The sequence below is a fragment of the Anser cygnoides genome, chromosome 11 (genome assembly GCF_040182565.1).
Source record: "Anser cygnoides isolate HZ-2024a breed goose chromosome 11, Taihu_goose_T2T_genome, whole genome shotgun sequence".
NCBI lineage: Eukaryota > Metazoa > Chordata > Aves > Anseriformes > Anatidae > Anser > Anser cygnoides.
The window spans coordinates 1,937,900-1,962,786 of record NC_089883.1 but is presented as its reverse complement, the minus strand read 5'-3'; the positions used below and the strand labels follow the sequence as shown (position 1 = coordinate 1,962,786).

At 40.4% G+C, this 24,887-nt stretch overlaps 2 protein-coding genes across 2 annotated transcripts in view; one reads left to right on the top strand and one right to left on the bottom strand.

The window, feature by feature from the left end:
- Positions 1 to 385: 385 nt before the first annotated feature.
- Positions 386 to 19,904, bottom strand: AAGAB (alpha and gamma adaptin binding protein). The gene is made up of 10 exons (XM_048046222.2): positions 19,749 to 19,904; positions 13,589 to 13,779; positions 12,531 to 12,627; positions 11,736 to 11,825; positions 9,377 to 9,460; positions 5,291 to 5,373; positions 4,517 to 4,610; positions 3,738 to 3,842; positions 3,168 to 3,217; positions 386 to 3,052 (listed from the first exon to the last, which is right to left on the bottom strand). The coding sequence occupies exons 1-10, from the start codon at positions 19,819 to 19,821 to the stop codon at positions 2,975 to 2,977; spliced, it is 945 nt and encodes a 314-aa protein (XP_047902179.1). The 5' UTR covers positions 19,822 to 19,904; the 3' UTR covers positions 386 to 2,974.
- A 43-nt stretch (positions 19,905 to 19,947) lies between these two features.
- IQCH (IQ motif containing H) overlaps positions 19,948 to 24,887 on the top strand; it is a 70,751-nt gene continuing 65,811 nt past the window's right edge. The window contains 4 exon segments of the mRNA XM_048046202.2: positions 19,948 to 20,054; positions 20,943 to 21,065; positions 21,419 to 21,516; positions 21,870 to 21,984. Coding sequence (XP_047902159.2) covers positions 19,998 to 20,054; positions 20,943 to 21,065; positions 21,419 to 21,516; positions 21,870 to 21,984 — 393 coding nt within the window. The 5' untranslated portion in view covers positions 19,948 to 19,997.

The window sequence follows — 24,887 nt, the reverse complement described above, 5'->3', positions numbered from 1 at the left end:
GCTAACAAATGTGATCGCTTTCCTTTGAGCTTTCTTACAAAGGCCACAGACAGAAAGTGATCCTTCCCATCTTCACTGAAGCATCGTTGTGTCCTCTTCCAGAATCATGTCCTAAAAATAATGTACTGTATATCTAGATGCTCTTGTGACCATCTTTACCTAAGACAAGCTGCTACATCTAGCCACAGTGCATTACCTCAACTGTGGCGCGTGGCAGGACCACAGAGCTGTTGCAGAGCCTTGCTCAGCAGTGGAATACCAACACCTGGGAAAGTTAGCTTCAAAACTGTTACAGGGATGTAAAACCAAGGCAGGAATTCTTCTGCTATTGCTACACAGTGCTGCGAAAGAGAAAAAGAGAAACTAAGACGCAACAACTTCCAGGTTTGCATTTCAACTAATGCCCCTTTTATTCATTTCTGTAACACCTATTTTGTAAAGAACTTCTGTAGCCAGAAGCAAAGCTTCTCCAGAAAGAAAAACCCAAGTCACCAGCAAAGTAAACTTTAAAAATACAATACAATAATCTTCATGGATCATTAAAACTAGTTGCCGGTACCTCTCAGCCACACCTCCTACCTTGATGAATAAATAGTGCTTTCTTAAAGCACAGAAAGCATCTACTAATGAGACAGACATTTACAACAACATTTTGATTCAAAGAGTTCGTAGTATGTTAGTAAGCTCTGCATTAAAATATTATCTGTACAAATGTTTCACCAATCTTAGATAGAAGCAACAGGGATGCCTTCCCTAGGGGATGGTGGCTATCAGACCTACCTCCTACTACACCAGAGTACTTCTGATCAAATCAAGCTTGCTTGTGCTGTCAACACATGCTCTGTGCTTTCAAATACTTGTTCTCATTACGATCGCTCCTATTTGTAGCAGGCTGACTGTGCCCAGACTGGTAACTCTGACCCTGGAATAAGGCATCGTTTATGGGAATTCATCTGCTTGCACCTTGTAAACAGGCAGGAAAGAACTTAAAACTTAGTTTTTATCATTTTATTCAATTTAAATAAACTATCACAGGTATATCACATGTATGAAAATTGCTTTTATAAAGTATTCAAGTGTATTATGTTCTTCACTGTGTTCAATTAATTTACTCTGCACTTTTGCCACTTATCTCTATTGCACAACTACTATTTAGAAAGGAAAAAAAAAAAATCTTCAGCTACCAAGAAGCAAACAGAAAACTGTTCCCTACTTGGAAGGCACCACCTTCAGTTCTTTATTACAGCTCTCTGTGTTGGGGAAAAAACAAACAAACAAACAAACAGGAGCGAATGGGAGGAGATGGCAAAGTCATGGCAAGGCCTGGCAGATGGGAAGAGGTGGCGCTGGTAGGTGTGGTTCCTTGAATGTCTATGTGTGTCCCTGTAAAAGGAACATTTCTTCTTGAAAATATGTGTTTTACTGTGGTTCAGTCTTTATATAGCTTTTCAGGCTACTAAGAAGGCATTGTTTCTATTCCTTAAGAGTTGAAAACACTTCAGATTTTACCCAGGACATGATTTATGGCATTCTAAGAAGCCTATTATTTTAGCTTTGCTTAATCTTAAAAGAACAGGCAACGAATGTCAAGAACCACTGTGAAAGTGCTTTCAGAATTTAAAGCTGTCAAATAATTTATGGAAAGCCACTGGTTCAAGACTCACTACATTTACTAAAATGAAAAAACAGACTCTAGAAAAGTTCATTTCAAATTTTCAAAATAAAATTGCTTAACACTGCCTATTTTCCGATTGATAAGGAAATGTTCTTTGGGGAAAATACATGCCATTTCACGTGGTACATCTGCCAAGCGCTAGAGAAGGTCTGCTCCTTCAGCAGGGAATCTGCTGGCTGCCTCCTTCCATTGATCTGCTGACTGTGTCTGACAGTTGACGGTAGTAGAAAAGGGGGATGTGGCAGCTGACTTTTCTCTCTTCCTCACTGACCTTTGCCTTCCTTCTTGTTGTCCTAGAGCCACGTTTGTTTACATTCTCCAGTAAGTCTGACTACGTGACCGCGTAGAAGATGGCAATATTACTAATGAAGGAATTTTTTAATCCTTGATAATATGAAGCAGTAATTTGAGACTTGCATTCTGGCACCTTCTAATTAATATACAGGTGCGCAAGTCTGTAATAAATGCACCAGGTGCCAGTGTGGGGTGTTTGAAATCACAGCTTCTCTCCTTAGATATTTAGGCTAGAATTCACCAGCAGGAGGTCTGCGCATTCTCCTAGGCCTTCGAGGCCAAGCACTGCAGAAGGTTTGGGCAGGGAACTTCACCCCTGGAACAACAGCAAAAATCTGTCTTGCATTTAATCTCAAATTTAGTTTCTAGTGGAAACCCAGGGAGTGTGGCACGACACCTGAGTTTTCACGGAAGGACCACATACTTACAAACGCAAATAGAATTCAAAGCCTATGGGCCATTTCTAATAGCTTTGGCACTCAGCAGGATTAACCTCGCAGACTTGGCATAGCAGCTCACAATAGGGCACAATTCACCAACTTTCTCTTCATGGCTCATATAAATCTGGTTTGTTTTAACTAGTAAGTCAGCTATAAAGCTACATAAAAACATCAAACAGGCTTACATCTAAAATGTGGAATTTAGAATGAAGTACTCATTTAACAACCACTAGCCATATGTAGAAAGATAACTGGTTGTAAATTTGTTTATTTAAACTCAAAAGAGGAAACAATAAAAATGTTAATTTGAAAAATGTAAACTAACTTATTATTTCCTCTAACTCCATCCTTGTCTTCTAAAACTCTCAGAGAGAGAATGAACGCTCAGACAAAACCACTCTAACCATTAGGTGTTGTGGAATGTGTTACTTAATACAATGATTACGGAGAATCCTTTAACCAAAGAGAGCAATTAAAGCTAAATGGGGCTATTTGCAATAAACACTCATTGCAGGAAAAGATCACTCTTTTAGGATCGCTCTGTCGCTTACGGCTACAGAAGAACTTAGTTTTCTTCGTCTGAGGAGAGACCTTCAATTTCATCTCTGTCTCCTCCAATCGCCATCCAGAATGCTTTGGCCACCTAACAAGGAAAAAATGGGAAAAATTCCCCTCAAGTGACTGAAGGTTTAGCAGTTTAGAGCTCAGAAGGGAAAACTCCATTTTTAATAATTTCAATGTGAACTTCAAAATCTCACCTTTTCCGCATGCAGTTTTCTTTGTTCATGAGGCAACGTTGCAGCTTTTTCTGTGGAAAAGAACATGACTTGGGTTGTCACCCTCAGAAGCAAGCAGGCAGAGAAATGCCTATTGCAGTTATTTTTAGGGGACTACAAAGAAACGTCTTTAGGATTATAAAAAAGGAAGCATGTTTAGTAAGTGCTATTGCAACTTGCAAACACCAGAAAGCCAATACTTCTGAGCACACTGGATTTCATCTCAAATGTTTGTACCGTTAAACTGCAAGATTGGCGCGCAGTTGTAGAGCTAAAATGAAAGTTCTGCTACAGGTTCTTGAATAGAAAACTGTAATGTTAATTCATGGTGGACTAGAACTGTGCGATAGCAGTCAACTGAGCAATATCGACTTTCAAAAGCATTATTAAGATGATGGACAAATTAATGAAAGGATCAGCAACTTGTACAATACCTCAGGCAGCAGAATAAGGATTTGTAGGATTTGTACAACCTCCCCACTTCACACACTGGCTTTCATGCCTTTGATTGATTAGAACAGGCGAGCTAGTACCTCTCTCCCCAGTACATACCTTTCATTTCTTTCAACTTTGAAAACAGCCTTTCAAAGTTCTCCAGGTCACCTTCTCTCGTGGTTAGGTTGGCTAGCTCTTGAATGTCCATATCTAACATGGGATCTAAAATAAATGCACATAGGTTTGTTCTAGGTAAATTATTCTGTTTTGTCAGTAGGCATAAAAGCCTTAGTGGCAATCTGATGAAAACAATATTATAACATCTACATATCCCATTCGTACCCCCTTTCTTCCCCCAAAGAAACACTTAATTTACTGATTGTTCAGAAAGACAACTTATGGCACCACTGCAGTGGTAACTAATTTGGGTATGTTATATTGCAGTAACATTTTTGAGTTCAGCCAGTATTTAAGGTTTCTTGCTTAATATAAAATGATCCATTTAGGATGGACCCATGTAGAGTGTGCTTCCTGCTGAATGAGGCTGTAGGATGTCAAATTGTAATTATTTTTCTCTCAACCATAAAGCTTAAAGATTTATTCTTATAAAGATGTTTCTGAACAGAAAGAATACCCTCACGGGGAAATTTCACAAATTCCGATCTGAATGTTTCCAACCAGCGGTACTGCTGGCAGACCTTAGCTGCAGGAGCCCTATCCTTCCTAAAGCTGGGCCCATTTTCTCACGGAGAACACCTTAATGCTAAACAATTAGCCTCTACTGGCTCTGGCATTTTTACCATATTTTTCATTGAGAGCAAGCCAGGAGCTTTCTGGGAGCATTCCAGCCAGGGTTGCCGGCTCCAACACATCTACCAAGCACAAAAAGAGCTTACCTACGTGGTTGTCAATCTGTAAGTTGTTTGTGCTTGCTGCATCTTCTCTGTTATCTAAATGGGATTCTTCTCTGTCTGCTGCTGAGGGATTGGGCTGTTGGGAAACAAATAGATATTACAGCAACTACTGCACCCTAAAAAGCATCATCAGCAAACCAAGTGCTTCCTTTCTTAACACCAAAATCTTACTCTTTATCATAAACTGCTACCTACTGTACCCTGTGTGTCATGAAAAGCCACACTTTTGTAACACTATACATAGCCACTACAAAAAGCTTTTCTATGATAGGTTTGCTTACTTTTTTAAACAAAACGTTCAAGCGACAGTTTTTGTTTTGCACAAATACTGCTTTTGGATATTAATGAGAAACAGCATCTTGAATGGAGCTTTTGTAATCTTTCCTTGGCTCCAGTGGGCTGTCTGGGGTAAAATACACACAATGCCAAACTGTGTGTGCAACCCACACCCAGCAGGTTTCCACCCTGAGCGCACAACCAGACATGGCAGGTAAAATGACGAGTTCTGAAGCAATGTTCTGACAGACAGCGAGCTCACAGCCACGAGGTGACAGCTACCAGGAACAACTGCCTCAGGAGGGCTTTGAAAAAAAAATGCAGACAGTTTTTCAGACTTCAGAAACCTCCTTTAAAATAAATTCTGATAGGCTGTGCAGTATCCCTTGAGAAAGGAGGAAAAAAATGAAAGCCGCCACCACTACACCCAGTGCGACAACAGGAAAGAGCAAAGAACAAGAAATAGGAATTACTGTTTACTTCTGTATCTCGGTTCTCCTCTGATCCAATGCTACAGTTCGCCCCTGCTAATGTACTGAGAAGGCCAAAGCCCTGGGTCCTGTCTAGAAACAAAACAGCTGTTAGTTTGAAAGAAGATGCAGTATTATTGCAAAGAGCTGCAACTGACCGGGGGGGGGGGGTAGAGATTATTTTAGGAAAGACACATCCCCATACCCCCACACCCACAAAACACCCTATAAAACTGTATAGGCAACTTTTAAATATCTAATACAGAATTCATGGAGTTCATTTGGGCTTTCCACGGTTGCTAACCTACTGTGTTTTTCAATGGTATTTTATAACCCAACTTCAAAAAAAAAAGTAAATTGAAACCTGAAACAAAACAATCATCTTTTTCATCTGATAGATATGGCACAGTATTTTTAAATTAAGCTAACTGTATTTTTAAAACTTTGTTTATAAACAAAAATGTACGTGCAATAGGCGGTATTGGGATTTTTGCTAAGCCACGTTTTCTGCTGGCTCTGCCTTGAATAGTAAATATTTGTAGTTACACAGGAGACTCAGGAGAGTTTTCTTAAAATATGAGTATTTTAGTCAACTAAAAAAGAAATAATGTTATTATACTACGAATAGCTAGGAAACAACTTACGCCAGAAGAAAGATTAATATTACTTTCTTTAAAGAAATGTGGTCTACATTAATATTACAATAATGACTAAGCTCTAGATTCAAATGTTGAGATGATGTAATTTTTATACATGGTCCAAATTTACTTGCCATTTATACAAAATTTTGCAGAGTCGAATGTGTAACTAAAACCATCAGCTATCTAGAAAACATGTAAACATGTCTCAGCTGGAGAATTACTAAGACTTCATTTCCTGTTTAATAATCTCCACTGTGTTCTTAGGCTAATGTGAGTCCTGTGCCAGTCCTCTTGTCCCCCTAATGCCCCCCCCGGCAGGTATTTGTTTCAATTGGCTCTGTTCTATACAGTTTTTCTGCTTTTACAGATCACTTGCCAAAGGTTTGGGAAGAAGTGAATCAGTCTAGCCGAATGGATCGCCTTAAAAATGTTCAGTTGCAAGAAATCAGAAAGCCCTTAAGTCTGCCAGAGATATTAACAGGCAACTGAGCGATAAAGATTGGGACCTGCAACCCAAAACAAAGTAGCTTCCCGAAGTTTCAGCAAGCTGAGCAAAGCGTTGTCTTTAGGGAAAAAAGTAAAGATCAATGTTTAGCCAATTTCTGAGTCATCTGAAGCCAGATTGGACATTGCAGTCCAGAATGTACTTGAGAGAGAACGTTCCCACATTGGCAGAGGGGTGGATTAAGTGACCTAATCGTGTACCTCTTTCCTATCTGTGATTTGAGTTCATCCTGTACAGAAAAATGGCAGTGTCTCCATCCCCACCACCACAGACACGTAACATCAGCCTGTGTAATTAGAAAATGTTGTCCTAATTAGAAAGTACTAGAATCTACGGCCTGGATCTCTGAAAAGCAGCTATTTGTTTCTCGATCCGTGGTTAGGGAGGTGGCAGACACAACACTTGCTTCCAGTCACACCCTTGAAAAAAAAAAAAACCTTCCTATAAACTCTTTTTATTGGATGTAAAAGTTATTTCAACTTCTGGGTGCAAGTCAGGAAGTGGGTGATGTCTTACACAGTGTTCTTACAGAATCAAAGCCAAAAATTATCTCATTCAAATTATTGTAACAGCCGATGGCTCCATTATGATGCAGTCTATAGGGTTTCACAGGTGCCATCAGTCGCTGCTCTGAGCATGGCTTAGTAATTCGTATATGCTTGTTTCGTAGCAAAACGTTCTCTACTGTCTTTATCTACTCCTCTTCCATAGTCTGTCTGCAGCTGACGTGACACTCATACAAAAAATGGAACTAAGAAGTGGGAATTCAAAATTTGTTTAAACAATTAAGTTCAAATATTACCAATAAATTGGGCTAATTCTTTGTAAAGGGAGCCAGGCTAATGAGCGGCTCCACCCTAGGTGACCAGCTTCAGCTGCGATCACTGAAGCACATATATAAGCAGGAAAGCAGGCAACCAACCTCTTTCAGAGGGCAGCAATTTGTTTCTCTTACTGCTGAGTCAACAAGGTTTGCTCCTGTTGGGTCAGCTAAGAACAACAGCAGTATTACAAGCTGTTGGGGGTGAGAAGTTTGTTAACTGAAGAAGTGTTGATATTCTTCTGCACAAAGGGAAGAAAGTAAGTCACCTGATTCTCAAACTGAAGAGGGCTACAAGACCTGGAGAACAAGAAACTTTGTACCAACCAGAAAGGGGATTGCTTTCTAAGCCTTCTCAGGTAAGGCTGCTTATTTTCCTTTTCATAGAGACAATAACTGCTTTATTTACACACAAATTATGTAGTATTACATGATGTAAAATTGTTTACAATTCAATTATGTTATATTTAATGCTTATCCTTATGGATCAGTATAAGAATGAATATGTTTAATGGTTAGAGAAAAAAATCAAAAAGTCAAGTTTTTCTTAATAATTACATGGTACTTGACAACTTCAGAAGAATTGTGCTTGGGTTCAGGATAACACACTTTAAAACAACATGGTTTTGATGCTCATAGCTTAAAAAAAACATTCCTATTCCGTCCATTAATTTAAATTCTCATACAAACAGCTACCTGAAGTAAGGTAATGCTGTAATATTGGCTTTTTGGATGGCTACACTTAACAGTGCTATAAACCTTTCCTGCTACTCAAACATCGTATATTCTGTATGAAAAAACTTTCACATGAAGTGTGACTGTATGACTTCTAAATGGTCGGCAGTTATAGGTAACTCAGCAGAAAAGCTAAGGTTTTATTTACACGGTGGCTAGTTTCCAGGATCAGGAGGAAGCTGAAAACAATAGATATGCTACAGGTTGTAAAAAGTTCTATTTTAGGTAAAATGAGCTCAACCACTTCCCTTTGAAAGCACAGTCAAGTTGCAACAACGTCCAAATATAGTTCACCTCCTGAGGGGTTTGTAGTAACATATATCAACACTGTGGTTTCTGTACTGTGGAGATAAAAAAAAAAAAATCTGGATTTTTAAGGAGTTTGACCTCCACATAATATGCTAATGATGCATAGGAATTTCCCCCCATAAAGAACTGAATATGTGACTAAGTTCTGTTCTTCTGTAATGTGACATCTGTCAAATGTTAAGAATACCATTTTTGTACTAGTAAGATTAACTTCATGCCATCTCAAATAGCTACCTGTTTCCTCTACAATGGTTACGGTAAGCTGGAACCAATCTTAGCCTCGTTCTGATGTGGGGTGAGAAATACTGAAAAGGCAACCTTAAAAAAAAGTTCAGGAGTTCTCATCCTAGTTACACTGAATCCCCAATAACCATCTTGCAGTTACAAGAACAAAAACCTCTCAGCACTTGAAATCATTCTACAGTAAAAAGATGTAGGAAGGAAGAAGCCACAACAGTGGAAAATTGTACATCAGGGAGCAGGCAGACATCAGAAGGTTTCAGAGTTATCCCACTAAAAACAAGAAATATAAGGCCAAACACCACACAAAAATTCATCTTCCTACATTTCCTGCAACAACTTGTGTAATTAGAAAGGTTATTAAAGGCTTTCAAGAAAACATAAGTATTTACACTAGTAGTAACGCTGGGCTAGCCACACATTTCCTCTTCTACTGTCTAATCCTGAAGTGATTTTTCCAAAACTGTATCTCCACCTGATAATCAATTACCTGCAGGAAACTGGGTTGTCTGGTTTTTGTGCTATTTCCAAAAAGTTCTGCAGTTTCCGTTTACTTAAGTGGGATTTCTGTTGGGAACTCAGTCCTTCTTGCAGTGCACTTAATGTATTAAAACCTTCAACAGACATTTGAGAGCAAGTTAAAGTATAGAGGAAACAGGAACAAATATTGAAATGGGATTAAATCTCACCCATTGCCCCTCCAAGTCTCTGTTTATCAAGGGACAGCAAGTGATACCTGGAAAAGCCTATTTCCATGTAAAAGGTTGGAGTACTGTAGCTGTCTGCGTACTGATGCATTGGCAATAACACCGTAGAATTCACACAGTGGGGATCTGTATTACATACCAGTCTTCATGACTACATTCGACCACACATTGGCATTCAAGGCTTGCACAATTCGTTTGACTCCTGTGGACTCCGGAAAGTCATCTAAACAAAAAGATGTTTCGTTCCTCATAATTAGACCAAACACCAGTACATACTTCAAAGTAATATGATGTGTGACTGAATACCTGTCCTATCTTACACCAATGGATAAAGGACTTTGGTTAGCAAAGAGATTTCTTGCCTTTGCTTCATGAAAGGCCAAAGAAATCTAGATTAATGCCACACCTCTTGGTCTAGACTTGTGGGTGTTATGAACTGTGAGGTCTCTACCTTTTACAGAGAAATCTACATTTTGAGTGGAGCTTTTAAATGTTTAGCACTGGACCTACATTAATAAATTACTTTTTAAAATTACCTGGAAGTTATAAACCATTTTTAAGTCAGTGTTAGAAGCAAGACCTCTTTTACCCCAAGATCTCTCAGAATGCTGTATAGTATAAATAGATTCTAGAATTCCTTCAGAAGGTAAAGAACTTCAGACAGCCATTGAAAAGGGTGCAATGCTTGTTAAATGAAAACTATTGTACAAAAGCTATTTTCACAACATCTAACTAAGGGTTGCAGTAATCCTGTAAATTACAGTAACTTCAATGTTTAGGGAAAGCATTGTTTGGACTTCAGCTTACTGAATAGATCTGACACCACTTCATATAAAGTCAGTTTTCCCATTTCCTCGGCTTAGTCAGCTTCCCATGTTTGTGTAGGTCTCACAAAGCAATAGGGAAGAAAAACCCTTTGGATAGGAAAATGTGATTGCTTAAAAATCAGCTCTTCTCGGATGACTCAGGGACAGGTGTAATAATTGAAACTGCCTTTAATAATGAATTTAAAGCTGTTTGTGACCCCTTAGATCAAATACTCTGCCCTCCATGATAATGTTGTTTAGTTTTGTATTGGTCATTATCTAGAGTCTCAGCTCTTGTTCTCAGTACACACTACAACTGATAGTGTAGTTAATAGTAAGAGCTCCAGTTCATTTGGGATGAGATACCAAGAATGTCTTAACTTTTAAACAGATATTAGCTCAATATGTTTACTGAATCTATTTTATCTTCTGTAATTCATATAGAATGCATACAAGGTAAATGTTACTGAGTGCAATGCATTTCCTCTCATGCATGAGTCACAGTGAATCAAGCAGCATGTTAAAAAGTGCAGGAGAGAATGTATATCTTAATATTCCGAAGATTAATACCTGAGTTATTATTCCCATTACTTATTATTTAAAGTGATTATGTTATTTAAATGGTGCATAACTTGTTCTTTACAACACTTATTCAGTAGAAAAATAACTTAATGTTACTAATGTTTCCTTTAAAAGCACTTCAGAAGAAAACTTTAATGGGTATCAATTTCCGATCTTCCTGTTTTCTATGAATCAGATTTATAAACATCCCTCCCACCCCAAATTAAAAAGTGTTAAACCGAAATGCATCTTAAAAGACATAGGGGCAGGAGTTCTTACCTACTTGGGATAAAGTTATAATTTATCTCTCTCTTTGCAGGAGAGGGGAGCTTGAGTTTTAGAAGGCCTTTAGACTAACATATTTTTAGTGACAGCTATGTACTTGGTAAACTTGAAATGGAGCAAATGTTAGTGAATTATTCCACTCAAGACTGGAAATGGAGTTGGTTATCTTATTTTTGGTTCTGTAGTGGTAAAATTTAGACACTTTCTTAATCATTGAGATGAGATAAGGCTAATTCTGATAAGGCTGTCAGGAAGTGCAGAGTCACTTTTCAAGAGTGGAACATCACAGTACTGACTTTGCTTTACGGGTTTTCTCAAGTTGTAACTGTATGGCTAGGCAAGTTATTTTGAAACTGGTTTATTTCCTGTGTAACAGTGCATGCACTTCTAAAACGTTTTTTAATAATCTCCCCTTTTCAGCCTATCATGTCACTGAATAACCTCTATCTTCTCTTTGTATATACAATAGCTTTAAATCTTCAAAAAGACTAAGAATTTTCCTCCCCTTATGCATCTATCTGCTGCTTGTTTTGAGACTGATTTCAAAATGGAATATAAAAGCTTTTTATGTATCAATAGTCCTAGGATTAGTGCCATAAAAGGAGCTGATATTAGTTCTATGTAGGTACTACAGAAACCAGTAGTTGTACTTGGGAGGAGACCAGTGTGATGTCTTGGAGGAAATTCTTCCTCTACTTCCTGACTGCATATAGCTGAGACTAAGCCTTACTGACTGGGAGCATTCCATGCTGTAATCATGTAGCACAGAAATAATCATGCCCCTTGCAATTGTTTAGAGGTTATTTTGGTGTCTTTTTAATTCTAAAAATTAAAACAAGTACCTACCATCTTCATCTGGCAGTTCCTCGGGGCTAAGTTCCACCAGTTCAAAGCCATGCTTGATGCACCATTCCTGAGCTTTCTGTCTGTTAACACCTAATGTGGGGAAACAAAAATGCTTTCTAAACATACACATTTGAGACTAATACCAACAGTTGAATTTCTAGCTATGTTTTAGTCTCTCAAAGTTGTTTGCTTGTTCTGGATTGTATGGGCAGGGGAAAAGTAATAGCTGGTTTGGGTCTTCCAATCGCTTTAAATTTAATTCCAAAAGCCCCCAGAATTAAACTTCTTTGAATTAGTTTTAAATACTATAAAATCAAATGGCTTACGGGGGAATGTAAGTGAAGTGCCATGGTGAATGAAGGTTTCCACTACTCTGGATTTGAACCTGACATGTGTTACCTTATACAACAGCAAACTGTAAGGAACAGATATGCTAATACAGAACCAAAGCAGCCATGTGTATTTAATGCCCAAATGATTAAAAAAAATTAATATAATTTCCACTAGAGTTAAGCAACTCAGTCATCCTTTTTCTTCACTAGCAAGGATCGTGAACATCAGTAACATGCCTGCCCTGTTAGTTACCTTGCAGTGCACACTAGCATACTAGGAGTGGGATATGCAAAGTTCATTTTAAGCAAACTTGTAAAATTCTGATTCAGTTTTAGGTACTACTAGTTTAATACTTCTGTTCTTGGTCATGAGAACACCCTGGCTCTTAAATACAAAGCCTATTTTCACCCAGGTATTTTAACAAATCTTGAAGTCAGTTTTGGATTTCTACAGGTATCATACCATTTTCAGATACCCTGTTACAGACCAGGATCATGACTTCTGGTAGCCACTCTTCTGTCAGAGGAAGCCATTCAGAGACACTATCAAGTCCAGATTTCTAAAGGAAAGAAAAAGATCTTTGGAATACATCCTCAAATACTTTACAAGTTTTACACCAGTTTTAATCATTAATAGTACTAGAAATATAGCAATGAGATAAGGAAATATGCCAGACTGCACATTAGGTATGTTTAAGATGCTTGTGTTCTAACTACAGAAGTTGATTTATATACAGCAGCCTTCTTGATTCTTGATTTACCTTTGACCTCCCTTTCATATTTAATGCTAATTATGCAACCCTAATTTAGATTAGGAAAGTCTTTCACTTAATGTTGATCACTAGTATTTGGTTTTAAGCAGATCTCAGGTTTGATGTTCAGCTATTCCATCTTCCACACTGAAGGGGATGTTGTGGTAACTGATGAACAATGCTCATTGCTCTGTTTTATTCTGAGACAGTACTGAGATGTCTGGCTAAAGGTATCTTTGCAGAATGTGTGGTATGCATCCTTTCCCACCTGTAGTGGAAAACAGTTCCTTGTAGCATACTCCTAAGTTCCTTGTAGAACAGCTCCTATGTAGGAGAGCTTGTCTCAATCTTTCTGGCTTTTGCTAAAGCACTAGATTCATTGCTACCAGTTTTGTAGAAACAACTTCAGGTAAAATGACAGCACTGAGCCTCACATTTAGCTTCCTTGTCCTTGGCTATTCTCAAGCAGCCTTTCTGAACTAGCATCAGCTACGAGTAAAGCTGGAGGTGGTGGGTTGGAAAAGGATTCGCCTTAGTGGCATATTTACATCCTGAAGAAATCTCTCTTCCAGCCAGGGTGTAACAGCAAAAGGGAAGGAAATATTTGCTGTTGTTACAAGGCATAATTTACCTTTGATCTACTGATAATTAATAGAACAGCTTAAAAGAAATGGAAGTCACAGGATGAAGATACTATAGATTGTGGTTATCACCATAAGGCAGCTATACCATACAGATAAAGCAATGTAATGAAGCAGAAGACTCTTACTATTGAGCTGTCAAAGTACACCACAAATGCTTGCACAGATTCAGCAATTTCTCCAGTAACATGAAATGTGCTTGGTACCACACAGAGGTGAATATCTGCAGAGTAATATTTATTATCTATTGTCCAGGGGTAAAAATTCACTCCTCCACTTGTAGTAGCACCCACAGTAAGGTCTTCTTTTCCTGTGATACCTGTATAAAAGAAAATGAGAGATTATAAAAACCAGCATCAAGAAAATAATTCAACTAGCAAAGCTTGGCACAAGGCTGATACACAGCCATATTTACTTGCTATAATAAAATGAGTATGTATTTAAGATGTACAAAAATTAAAACTCCATTCCTTACTTGATCCTACTGTTTAGTACCCTTAGATGAATTCTAACTTTCAAAAATAAAACATGGTATGGAAGGTCTTGAGAGTAAGCCTTTTTTTTCCCCCTGGAAATGCCTTTTAAAGTGTTAGCCTCAAACTCATGGCCTGTAAACAGGATGTATGGGGAGAATAAAAGGCTTCACTTCAGCAGAAACAAACCTTGCACGTTCATTCAGATGTAAAGAACTGTTTAACTGTGACCAAAATCTCAAGGTAACTAATGAGAAAACAAAGTGACTGGAATTCAGTTGTGATTCCCATTAAATTCCACGTAGGAGTTCAACAATTAAAATCCAAGGCAGTGCTTTGATAACACAATGCTGAATGCTGCCCTTGGTGTGCTGGTAGCAACTTTTGCAGAACACTCATGGCGTGACAGCCACCTGGTGGAGCTGAATTATAGCCAGAAGGGGAGCATCCCATCCACACCTTGCTGGAAGGGGCAGGGTATCTTGTCCAAGGTGAACTAACTCGTGGGCATTTTATAATGCAAGTAAATCATATATTAAATTGGCTGAGTCATCTGGGCATGAGAGTTTTTTAAGTGGGTTTGCAAAGATTTTAAGGTTTTTATCTCAAAAGAGTTGAGACAATTCCTTAGTTGGCTGGGGACATCACCACTGAGGTAATCCCATGCAAACCTCGACTCTGAATTCTATACTCCTACAGCATAAGCTTCCAAACTTCTGTTCATGTAAATACGGACGAGACTACTGATTTGGGTTAGATGTTTTGATAATCTTGAAAGACTTGTTGTTTCTTGTCTATTTGCTATTTCAACCGCAAAATGGAGCACTTCAGTTGTCACTTGTAGCCGTTCCTCCTCCTGTTTGATAGCTCGGGTACAACCATGGTTCTGATGCTCTGTGGCCACAGGAATGATTGAAACTTGGAAAATCAGCAGTCAGACTTGGGCAAAGGGAGGTAAACAGCATGAGGAAAGGAAATCTGTTCAAGCTACCCACTATAGCAAGAGTACAAAAGGGAAAAATTCCAAAAGACTTTCAGAAGCTGATAAAAAAAAAAACTTTCATGTCTACTTTGTATATGATCTTTTTCTTACAAAGGAGTTCATGGACAAATTTAGGTCTCAAAGTGCTGCTAGAAGAATGAGGACATGTCCCATTTCCTATCACATGCTACTGCTCGTGTATTTGAAGCAGCCTTTCATCCCATTGTGCCTCTGATTACCTGTCATTTGCCCGAAGACTTTGCCAACCCCCTGTGAAATTTCTCTCCCGGTACAAATGGATGCCGTGCGCTGACCTCAAAGCGCTGCGGGAACGTTTCGAAAGGATTCGAACTCGCTGTGTCTGGGAAAGCACGTGGGGTTGTACCAAATTACCGCACCGCAGCCCGATCGCTCGCGGCAGGAAGCAACTGCAGCTGGGGCTGCTTGGGAACGGTGCTCTCCTCTCCCTCAAAAGGCGCTTCGACCCACTAGTCTGGGGCTTTGGGGCACCCAAGGAAAGACTACAAAATACTGTACGCTGCAACTCCAACTGAGCTGTCACGGGTACATTTCACCAGGCCTAAGGATGGTATTTGCTGCCTTGGAATCCCAAGAATTTCTTCCCAACAGTCTGTATTTGAATGGAAAAAAAAAATAAACTCAGCCAGAATAGTTTAATTTGAGAGAATAGTCATCGATAAACTCCATTTAGCTTTATTTGGATATGGAATAAATTTCCAGACAATTAACATGGCGAAAGGAGGTGACCTGTCCAACTTATCTCCAGTGAGTTACTCATTTTTAATTTTAAGCTTTCCAGCCACTGAAAGTGTCAGTGGTTTGCCATCCAAAGAGCTCGGAAAACCAACTGAGTCACCCGGTGACCACAACAGCAGGCAGGCGTACGGGGCTGACTTAATTAGCTCGCCTTTCCATAGAGCAGAGAGGCTGGCTTGGACGGCAGGCACGGAAACAGGCTCCAAACGCACCAGTATTAAAGAGAACCAAAAACACGCTTGGAAAAGTTCACGCCACAAAAGAATACTGCTTAGTGTCATTCAAAAATGATTTGGAGTTTAAGATCCTCTCTGAAATGCTTACTTTGATGCTTATTTTACTGGAATAACGTTTCTTGGAACTTTACCATCTCACCAATAACTGCTGAACACCAGGATATATTTCGGTGTCCCCCACTTCTGTCTAAAAGCACTCTGGAGTAATGGAGGCTTCCTCAGATAGGGTGAGTTATTCCAGGCTGGGGGCCAAAGAAACCATTCCTGAGCCAGCTCCAGCGTCCTGCTCAGGCCGTGCCCTCCTGCACACAGTGGCTGTGTTTGCCCGTGCGCCCTCCAGGTTCCCTGTGATCAGCACCCTGCTGGACATGGACGTTTATCTTCCTCCTCCGTGATGTGTGCCTGCACGGCACACAGCAGATTACCCTGCTCCGTGACTCTTTTTGCCCTCAAGCTGCAAACCATTTGGGAACGAGGCAGCAAATGGCACGGGGTCGGTTTGCGGCTTGGTCCAGCACTGGAGTGACTGGTACTGTATGGATCAATGGGCTTCCGAATTTCTGTCCAAAGCAGAAGGGGCTTTTACTTCCAGGCTGTCAGCCACCACCTTATGGCTTTCCAGGAAACTGATTGGTCATGCTCCTTCTTTACACACAAGTATCCATCATTTTTTAATCCGAAAAAATTCTGATACATACTTTTGGAAATGAATTTCAGCTAATTATATAAATGTTTGCTCATTTCATTTTACTGATTTAAACCTGATGACTTTTAATTTCATGGGCTTGCATATAGGCTTTGTAAATTAAATGGTTTAGAAGACAAGGAAGAGGACAGTATAAAACTGTAAAAATTCACTTATCTGTCCCCTTTTTGTACTAGAGGCTTGTGTATTCTGGAAGGGTAGGGCAGTAATTAATTACTTTAAAAGGCCCATTAGAGACCAGAACTTCTCAGAGAAGCAGAATACAGAGTCACATGTGGATCTCGTGCCTTTTGTTGCTGTGTTCCCTGTTCTCTAACATCCAACTGGCACTTACGCTCTTCTGCCATTTTGTGTTTAAGGTCACTGGGTTAGGGACATCTTTTCAGAACCATTCCAACTTTTTTCAGATATTCTTTCCTAAAGAGATGTTAAGTGTTGATCACTCTTCCCAGTGGTCTTTAGATGGAATAGATGCAAGAACACAACTGCTTTTCTGCTGTGCCCCAAGTGATCCCAGTCCTCTCAGCTGGTAGGTACACCAAGTAGTTCTCGCATTCTGGGCCTTGAGAGCCACCTGGTGGAATACACCATGCGAAATACTCCTGCAAGTTACACGAGGAGTAAAGTGAACTCAAATGTGTGTTCACCTTGGGTTCTGCTGTGGGGGAGGAAGGAGAGGTAGACAGTCAAAAAAAAAAAGTGGAAGATGACATCAGTTCTGTGAAACAGTATTTGTCTGCCAGTATTTTTTTCTAGTAAAAACAAAAATACTTATTTGGTGTTTTAATTCATAATGTATCTGGTAAGGGCCAATTCTATCCTGCGTGTTCTATAGATTAGTTTTGCCACAGTATACAATGAAATCAAGCATTCAAGGTATCCCATAGAAACTTGAAAGGATAAAAATGTATCTAGCAAATGTACCATAATAATCTCATCCTCAAGCCATTTTCTACTTAAAAGGATTAAAACAGTGGAAAAAGCCTTGCAATTAGCGCAGAAACTTCTGGCAATCCGCAGAATTCAGTTTTTGCATACCTCTGAGCAGCAAAGCCTCTAAGCAGCTTCTCTCTACTTACAACACCAGGTTTGCCTACAGAGAGCGTGTACCAGGGGAGTCTGGGAACGCAGTGGCAACAGCAGTGACAACAGAGGTAAGATCTTTTTTTCACGTTATAGACCCCAAACCCACAGCTATTACATGGACCTTACCAGGCAGTACAGTATTTAGCAGCACATTTAACCACAAATATTGCATATCAAACATTGAATTGCTTCAGAGGTGCTAATATAAGACTCTTGGTCTCAGCACTGAGCCAAACCACTATCATGTAACGCCTTTACGCTGGTGTGACACTCATGCTGTGAAGGCACAAGTACTGAGAATTGTACCAGTGTTTTGTTCCAACCCACCAAAACCTTTTAGCCCACCCAATCTACTGTAGCCAGCCATAGCCATATATCCCCATCAACGTATTCTTAAATGTTTTATAGCTTACTGTGCTTATGTCCCTGGTGGAAGCCCCTTTACAGTGCTCCTAAGCAAGATATCACTGAAAGAGCAGGAAAAAAAAGGGGTGTGTGTCTGTGCACGCTCATGTTGAAGTTATGCACCTCAGTGTGCACACCAAAGAGCTCATGCCAATTCCCTAAAAAGCAAGGCTGCACTAACAAGTCGTAATGGCAAAACCACCAAGACCTAAACACTTCTTCCTGGAATGCCCCTGATTTTTAGAATTACTAAAAATTCCACCAAAGTTTTCTCTACTATTAGGTCTTACCAATGTTCCCTTTTCCAAGCCATAAAAAGGGGAACTGGGTCTCAAGATAACCACTTCCCGCTGTACGAATGTAGTCACTCGATGTGGGGTAAGCGCAATCTGCAGTTTTGACAACTGCAGAGAGGCTGCTTTAACTTTCCCTTTTTCTGTGCTGATGCAGAGATGACAAATGGTCAAATGCATCAAAGAGAACCTAAGCGAGTGCTCAGACCCATCAGGAGCTTTAGGAAGTTCTCCGACCCTGAAGGTCTGAGATATTCTCTGGTCACTTTATAATTGGAAAGGTGAAACCCGTGGGATTGTGAGCGGCCTGCTTTTGTGTTCCTGTGCCCGCAGTCCTGAGCTGCTGCTGTCACTCTGCTCCCCTCCCTCCTTCTAGTGGCCACCTGGGGTGTCCTGGAGGAACATGAGGCCACTTTTGTGCTGTGGATGCCCAGAATGGCTAACAGCGGGGCTTAGGGTCTAGCCAAGCTGTTACTTGTTTGCACAATAGCAGATGTACACTAATGTGTTTATTCAGTTGTGAGATGCTCTGGTTTAGTCCATGTTTTAGGGACATGGTTTAGTGGGTGATGGTGGTAGGGGAACAGCTGGACCAGATGAGTTGGAGGTGTTTTCCAACCTTAATGATTCTAGGCGGGACTCTGACAAAAACCGCCTCAAGGCAGCGGCTGGCTCACACCAGAACAGATGGGGCTGTGGGGCTTCCTTTCTCCTGCCACCTGCAGTGATGGTGTCATAGAATCTTTAAGGTTAGAAAAGCCCTCCAGGATCACTTGGTCCAACCACCCCCTACCACCACTGTCACCCACCCAACCGTGTCCCCAGGCGCCACGTCCAACCTCTCCTTGAACATCCCAGGGACGGTGACTCCACCACCTCCCTGGGCAACCCGTCCCAATGCCTGACTGCTCTTTCTGACAAGAAATATCTCCTCATTTCCAACCTGAACCTCCCCTGGCGCAACTTGAGGCCATTCCCTGTAGTCCTATCACTGGTTACCTGCGAGAAGAGGCCGACCCCAGCTCCCCACACCTTCCTTTCAGGCAGTTGCGGAGAGCAATGAGGTCTCCCCTGAGCCTCCTCTTCCCCAGACCAAGCACCCCCGGTTCCCTCAGGAAGGACACAAGTCCTCCTCACAGGACTGGCGTCCCAGGCCCTTCACCAGCCTCGCAGCCCTTCTCTAGACACCACTTTATTCCCTCAGTGGCTTATTTATTCCCTCGCTAGCTTATCTATTCCCTCCCTAGTCCATTTCCTCGCAGCGCGGGGGCCGGGGAAGGGCCGTGGGGGGACGCGGCCGGAGCCCCCCCCCCCCGCGGCGCCCACTCACGTTTGACGAGCTCCTGGGCCGCGAAGCCGCGGGCGCAGCTCGTCACCAGCGCCAGGGGCCCCGCCGCCGCCATGGCGCCCGCCGCGCCCCTTCCGGCCGCTACCACACGGCCCCGGCAGGACGGGGGGGGGAAACGCTCCGAGCGGCGGCCGAACCCGCTTTGTCGTCTCGGCAAACCCCCTCGCGGTGCGAGCGGGTGGCGCGGCCCGCCTCGCGCGTCCCGTTGCTAGGGCTGCGGGCGCAGCCGCCATGGCCGGCTCGGCGGGGCCGGGCCCGGGGAGGGGGGCGGAGGCCGCCCTGGTGCAGGTGGGTCCGGGGTGGGCCCGGGCGCTGCCCCCGGCCCTGGGGGGGGAAGCTGGGGGCGGGGGAAGGCGGCAGCTCGCTCTTGGGGGGCGGAGGGGTGAAGTTGGTACCTCATAAAGCTGTCCCCTAGAAGCTGTCCTGTGGTGCGTGGCTCTGTCTGTCACCCAAATGTCACCCAAATGTCACCCGAAGTGAGGGATAAACACCTCGCTGTGGGCTTCCTTGGGGTCTCCTTGGGATACATCTCCGCCGGGGATGTCTCCTGAGCTCCCCTCGGCACTGAAGCCCTCAGCGGTTGGACCTGGGTTGGATTTGGCAGCGTGTGCCTGAGAAATGCTGTGAGGGTTTGGTTTGGGGGTTGGAATCCCATTGGAGTCCCTTTGAGTTGCTCGTCTTGCTGTAATCACCTTGTAGTCCTCAGTACATGTGAGCCACAGCGTTGTTTTCTTCGAGTATCCACAATTTGTACTTCTGTGATGCTATTTGTGTAACTAAAATCACAAAATGGTATTTTAAAGAGTGATTCTATCACAGTTAGTAAATATTCTATGAATCACCAGATTGTTTGTACCATCAGCTGCTTAAATCCTATTGCGGAGAATTGTGCTGTTTTTGAGTTGCGTGTTTCCTCCATGCTTCTCAACTAATCTTCCAAACCGAGGATCTCGTCAGCTTCAAATGGAAGTCACCCAAAAATGTCCACAGAGTCCAGGAGGCATCAACCATCCACATGGCACAAGACTAAGGTCTCCGAACAAGCCCCTGCATTGGCAGCAGCATTTGGGAATACTTTTGACAAAGCAGAATCAGTGAAAACGTGGATTAAACGCTAATACATAATCCCATGGATTTGGGTTATAGGTATGACTTCTGTCATAACTTGCTTTTTAGGTTCAAGAAGACCTTCACAAGCTTAAAGACAAAGTGAAAAATATCAGCTTGAAGGGAAATGTGAAAGATGTGGATATCAGCGATCTGGAAACAGCAGTTGAAAGAGCTGAACTTGGGCTGAGAGTAAGTAAAATGGAACAGATCCAGAAGACGCTTCAATCTTTGAGATTTCTGTCAGCAATTCACTTAGGGACATATGTCTGTCATCCTGCAAGTTCCCTTTCTGATCAGCAAATGATGGGATTCATCAAATATTACGCACTACAATAGTGGCTTCCTTTTTTTTTGTATGGTCAGAATTAATTGATATTAGGCCTCTTAACTTTAGCCAAAGTCTGATTTAGTCCAACAGAAGTACAGATCCTATCAACTTTTCAGTCACGGGAAGATCTAGAATGTTAAGTTAACTGAGTTAAATAAATTTAGTATCACTCATGCCTTTATAATAGTCTAAACGTTATTTTTTTCTCTGACAGAAACACGCTGAAAATTATTTAAATGCTATAAACAGACAAGTGTTAACTATTTCTTCTACTGATAATGAAGAAGTATGTTCAAAACAGCCCGCTAAATGGTAAGTGAAACAGCTGTTTTATTGCAGAGACAAATGCATGCATCAAGACAGAAAAACTATGGTACCAGGATCTTATAAAGCAAATGGAAATATTGGCCCAAATGAGGTTATTTTGGTCATTTACTATTTTAGTTTTATTTTGTTTAAGTTAAAAAGCAATATAAAGCAATACAGAAGTAAATGCAGTCCTAAGAAGTGAAAGCAACCTTCAGTTAACTCCTGTAATTTTTCACTAAACACGTTTAAATAAAAATATAGCATTTTAGATTCAACCACATGGAAGCGGTGTGGATTTAATGGGTAAAATCAAAATAAGTTTTAAAAACCTCACTGTTTCTTTCTTTCTAATTCAGGGGGCTTCATTTTGGTGCTCCTCAGAAACAGCTTGTTTTACCACGAGTGCCTGTTGAGCCCATGACTGTCCAGGCATGCAGCAAATCAGCACTACGTATTTCTCAAGGTTCACAGGTCTGAAATAACATATTACTTGTTTTGCCAGAGACCGCATTAAATGAGTAGGCTGTCATCTTGTAGGTTACCGGTTGATCCCATGACCTTATGTTCTGACTCCACATGAATTCAGTTTTTCATAATACACCATCTGGTGACTGAATATGTTAAAAATTCTCAGTAGAATGAGAGAGCTGAGAAGCAGGAGCTTTCTCACTGCTTCACGGTTAGGATAAAGTCTAAGTTATGAAGGACCTTAGTAGTATCATGGGTGCATCCACAAGCCTTCCATTCCTTATTTTTCTCCCACAAGTACATTGTTAAAGAATCCTGAGACTATACGTTTATTCTGTTTTAAGGTCCTGGTTCTGCAAATATCATAGGCTTAACTGTGACTCTGTGAGTAATGACTTTGAAGTAAATGGGACTGTATATTGGAATAGCAGGAGCACAGATATAAATGTTTGTGTAATTTGAGACTAAAGCTAGTTCTCTCGTTTGTTTCTGTGTAGAAGACACGGAGAGACATGGGAAAGATTTTCTTTCATATATAGGGCAGTCACCTCTGTAATAAGTGTAGGTTTTTTCCTTGAAATCTGATGTTTCGATGTCTTTCATAAGTGAAATCCTTGTAAATTCATTTAAAGCCTTCTTAAAATAGTTGTATTGGAAGGTTTTTTTTGTTTATTTATTTATTCTAAGGTGTGAGTTTTAACTGGTGAGTTCAAGGTGGTTTTCTCAAACATTTTAAAAACAAATTAAATAATTAATTGAATAAAATATTTAAAAATACCCATTTTCACAATTTTATGTTATTATGGTTTAAATTCAAGGGAACTTTGATGAGAGAGAACTTTAAGAGGAGGCTGTCTGTTGTACTAGGACTTACCAGAAGCTACACAAAATTGTATAGCCAGAATGAGCAGCCAAACACTTCTGTTGCTGATTTTCTTTGTAAAAGAAGTCCCACTGTAAAGCAATATTAAAGTATTGCTTACTTTTGAAATGATAAGATAGTGAGATCTGTTTTTTATTTAACTTGAACAAATTTCATTATGCAGTAGAACTATGAAAATGAATTTCTGTGAGATTGTACTGCAAAAGTCAGTAATCTTTATATATAAATTTTTATATCTTTGTATAAAATGTTACTGTTATTGTTGTGAAATGTTTTCATTCATAATTTGCAAAGAATATGAACTTTGGAATTTGTCGAATGGAGTACCCCGGCATTCCCAATTTTGAATGGTTAAGGATAGTGCTTAATCGTGTTCTGAAAGCAGGATACAGTTTGCTAGACAGTACTCTAACCCTGTCCTGTATGAACTTCTGTTCACTTACATTTTTGGAGACTTATGTTTTGGGAAAAAAAAAAAACAGGTTTCATTTACTCTGTAAATTCTATATTATCGATGGTCTTTCAACTCTTCATGTGCATGAATGAGCTTAATTTACAGTGGAACATATCCTATGTCCTGCCTTGTCTTTCTCTTTGTCTTTTAATGTCTGATATCCATGGCATCTGCTTGGAAATGCATATCCAGTGACACACAAGCTAGCCCTCATTTCCCATTATAAAGAAAACGACAACAGCGCTGTTTTGCCAGCTGTTCTACATGCCCGTCATGCCAACATAAAAAGCTTTTATTATTAAATAGTTGTGAAATCCAGCTGGGAAATTCTCACCTACAATTCCTCACTTCCTGTCTTTTCCTCACTTGCAACTATAAACAATTTTTGTTTGTATTTAAGAGTACTTTCCTGTTTCTCCAAATTTCAGTCCACTCAGAAGAAATATTTGTGAACTGAATAGTTTTCCATTTGCAGACAGTATTTCCAGGTACTTAGGCTTGAAGGAATCAACTTTTACCCACAGAGGTTCTGAGAGCGATGAATAATTCATGTAGTAATATTTTTGTGCTTTGCAATCCGTAGTAGGCCATGTGAGAGTAGAAATGGAGCATAAGTTGTATTTGTAGCAGTTAGGATAAAATAAGGTTGGAGTCAAATGAGCACAGATGCAATTTTCACATAGAATACTTGTCATGTGGGAAATAGTTTGCCCACAGGTGTCAGAATAGGCTTAAAATTATTGTTTAGTCACACGTACAGTATTTCTGAATCATAAGAGCAGCAGCATGAGGCTGTTCGAACCTGACTCATAGGAGGAATTGCGAAGCACTGTCCCCCTTTTTTTTTTTTCCTCATGGTGTGCTGTAATTGGGTTCCTTCTTCTAATGACACTTAAGAACCATAAAGAGGCATCTTCCTTGTGCAGGAATTGTAAAGCCCCCGTGTAGCAATGTCTGAAACGACGCTTGTCCATAACCAGTAGGTGAATCAGTTCAAATAAAATAGTCGCATAATTGGAAACACCCAAGCTTTTGCTTGTGCAGCTTAATTTTGTTTTATCAGTATAAGTTGACATTGTGAATGTACAGTAGAAGTTAATGTTCTCTCATCTTTAATAGAATTAAATATGTAAACAAAAAGTTGTTTCTAGAGGGCTCTAGAATTTGCACATACCACAAATAGCCAGACATGAAAAGCAGTTTAGTTACTGTTAATACAGATTGTTTCAAAGATTAATATAATGTAACTCCTTCATAAAGGAATTAGACTCCATTTGACCATGCACCACCTGCATCTGCAAAACAGAATTACCTAGAGAGTCTGATTTGTTGGCCTGCTATGCGATAAAATGACCTCTGCTCTGACATGACTTTTGTGTTGAAATAAAACAGGATTCAAATCTTTAACTGTACTGAACACGTCAACTTGTTTTGTATATTCCTCTATACTCCATGCTAATTGTTGAGCACAATAATTCTCATTCTTGTAAAGCATTATATTTGTAATAATGCACTGTTTGCCCTGCTCTTCTCACCTTTTTTTTTTGTTCTATATCAAGAAGGTTCAGG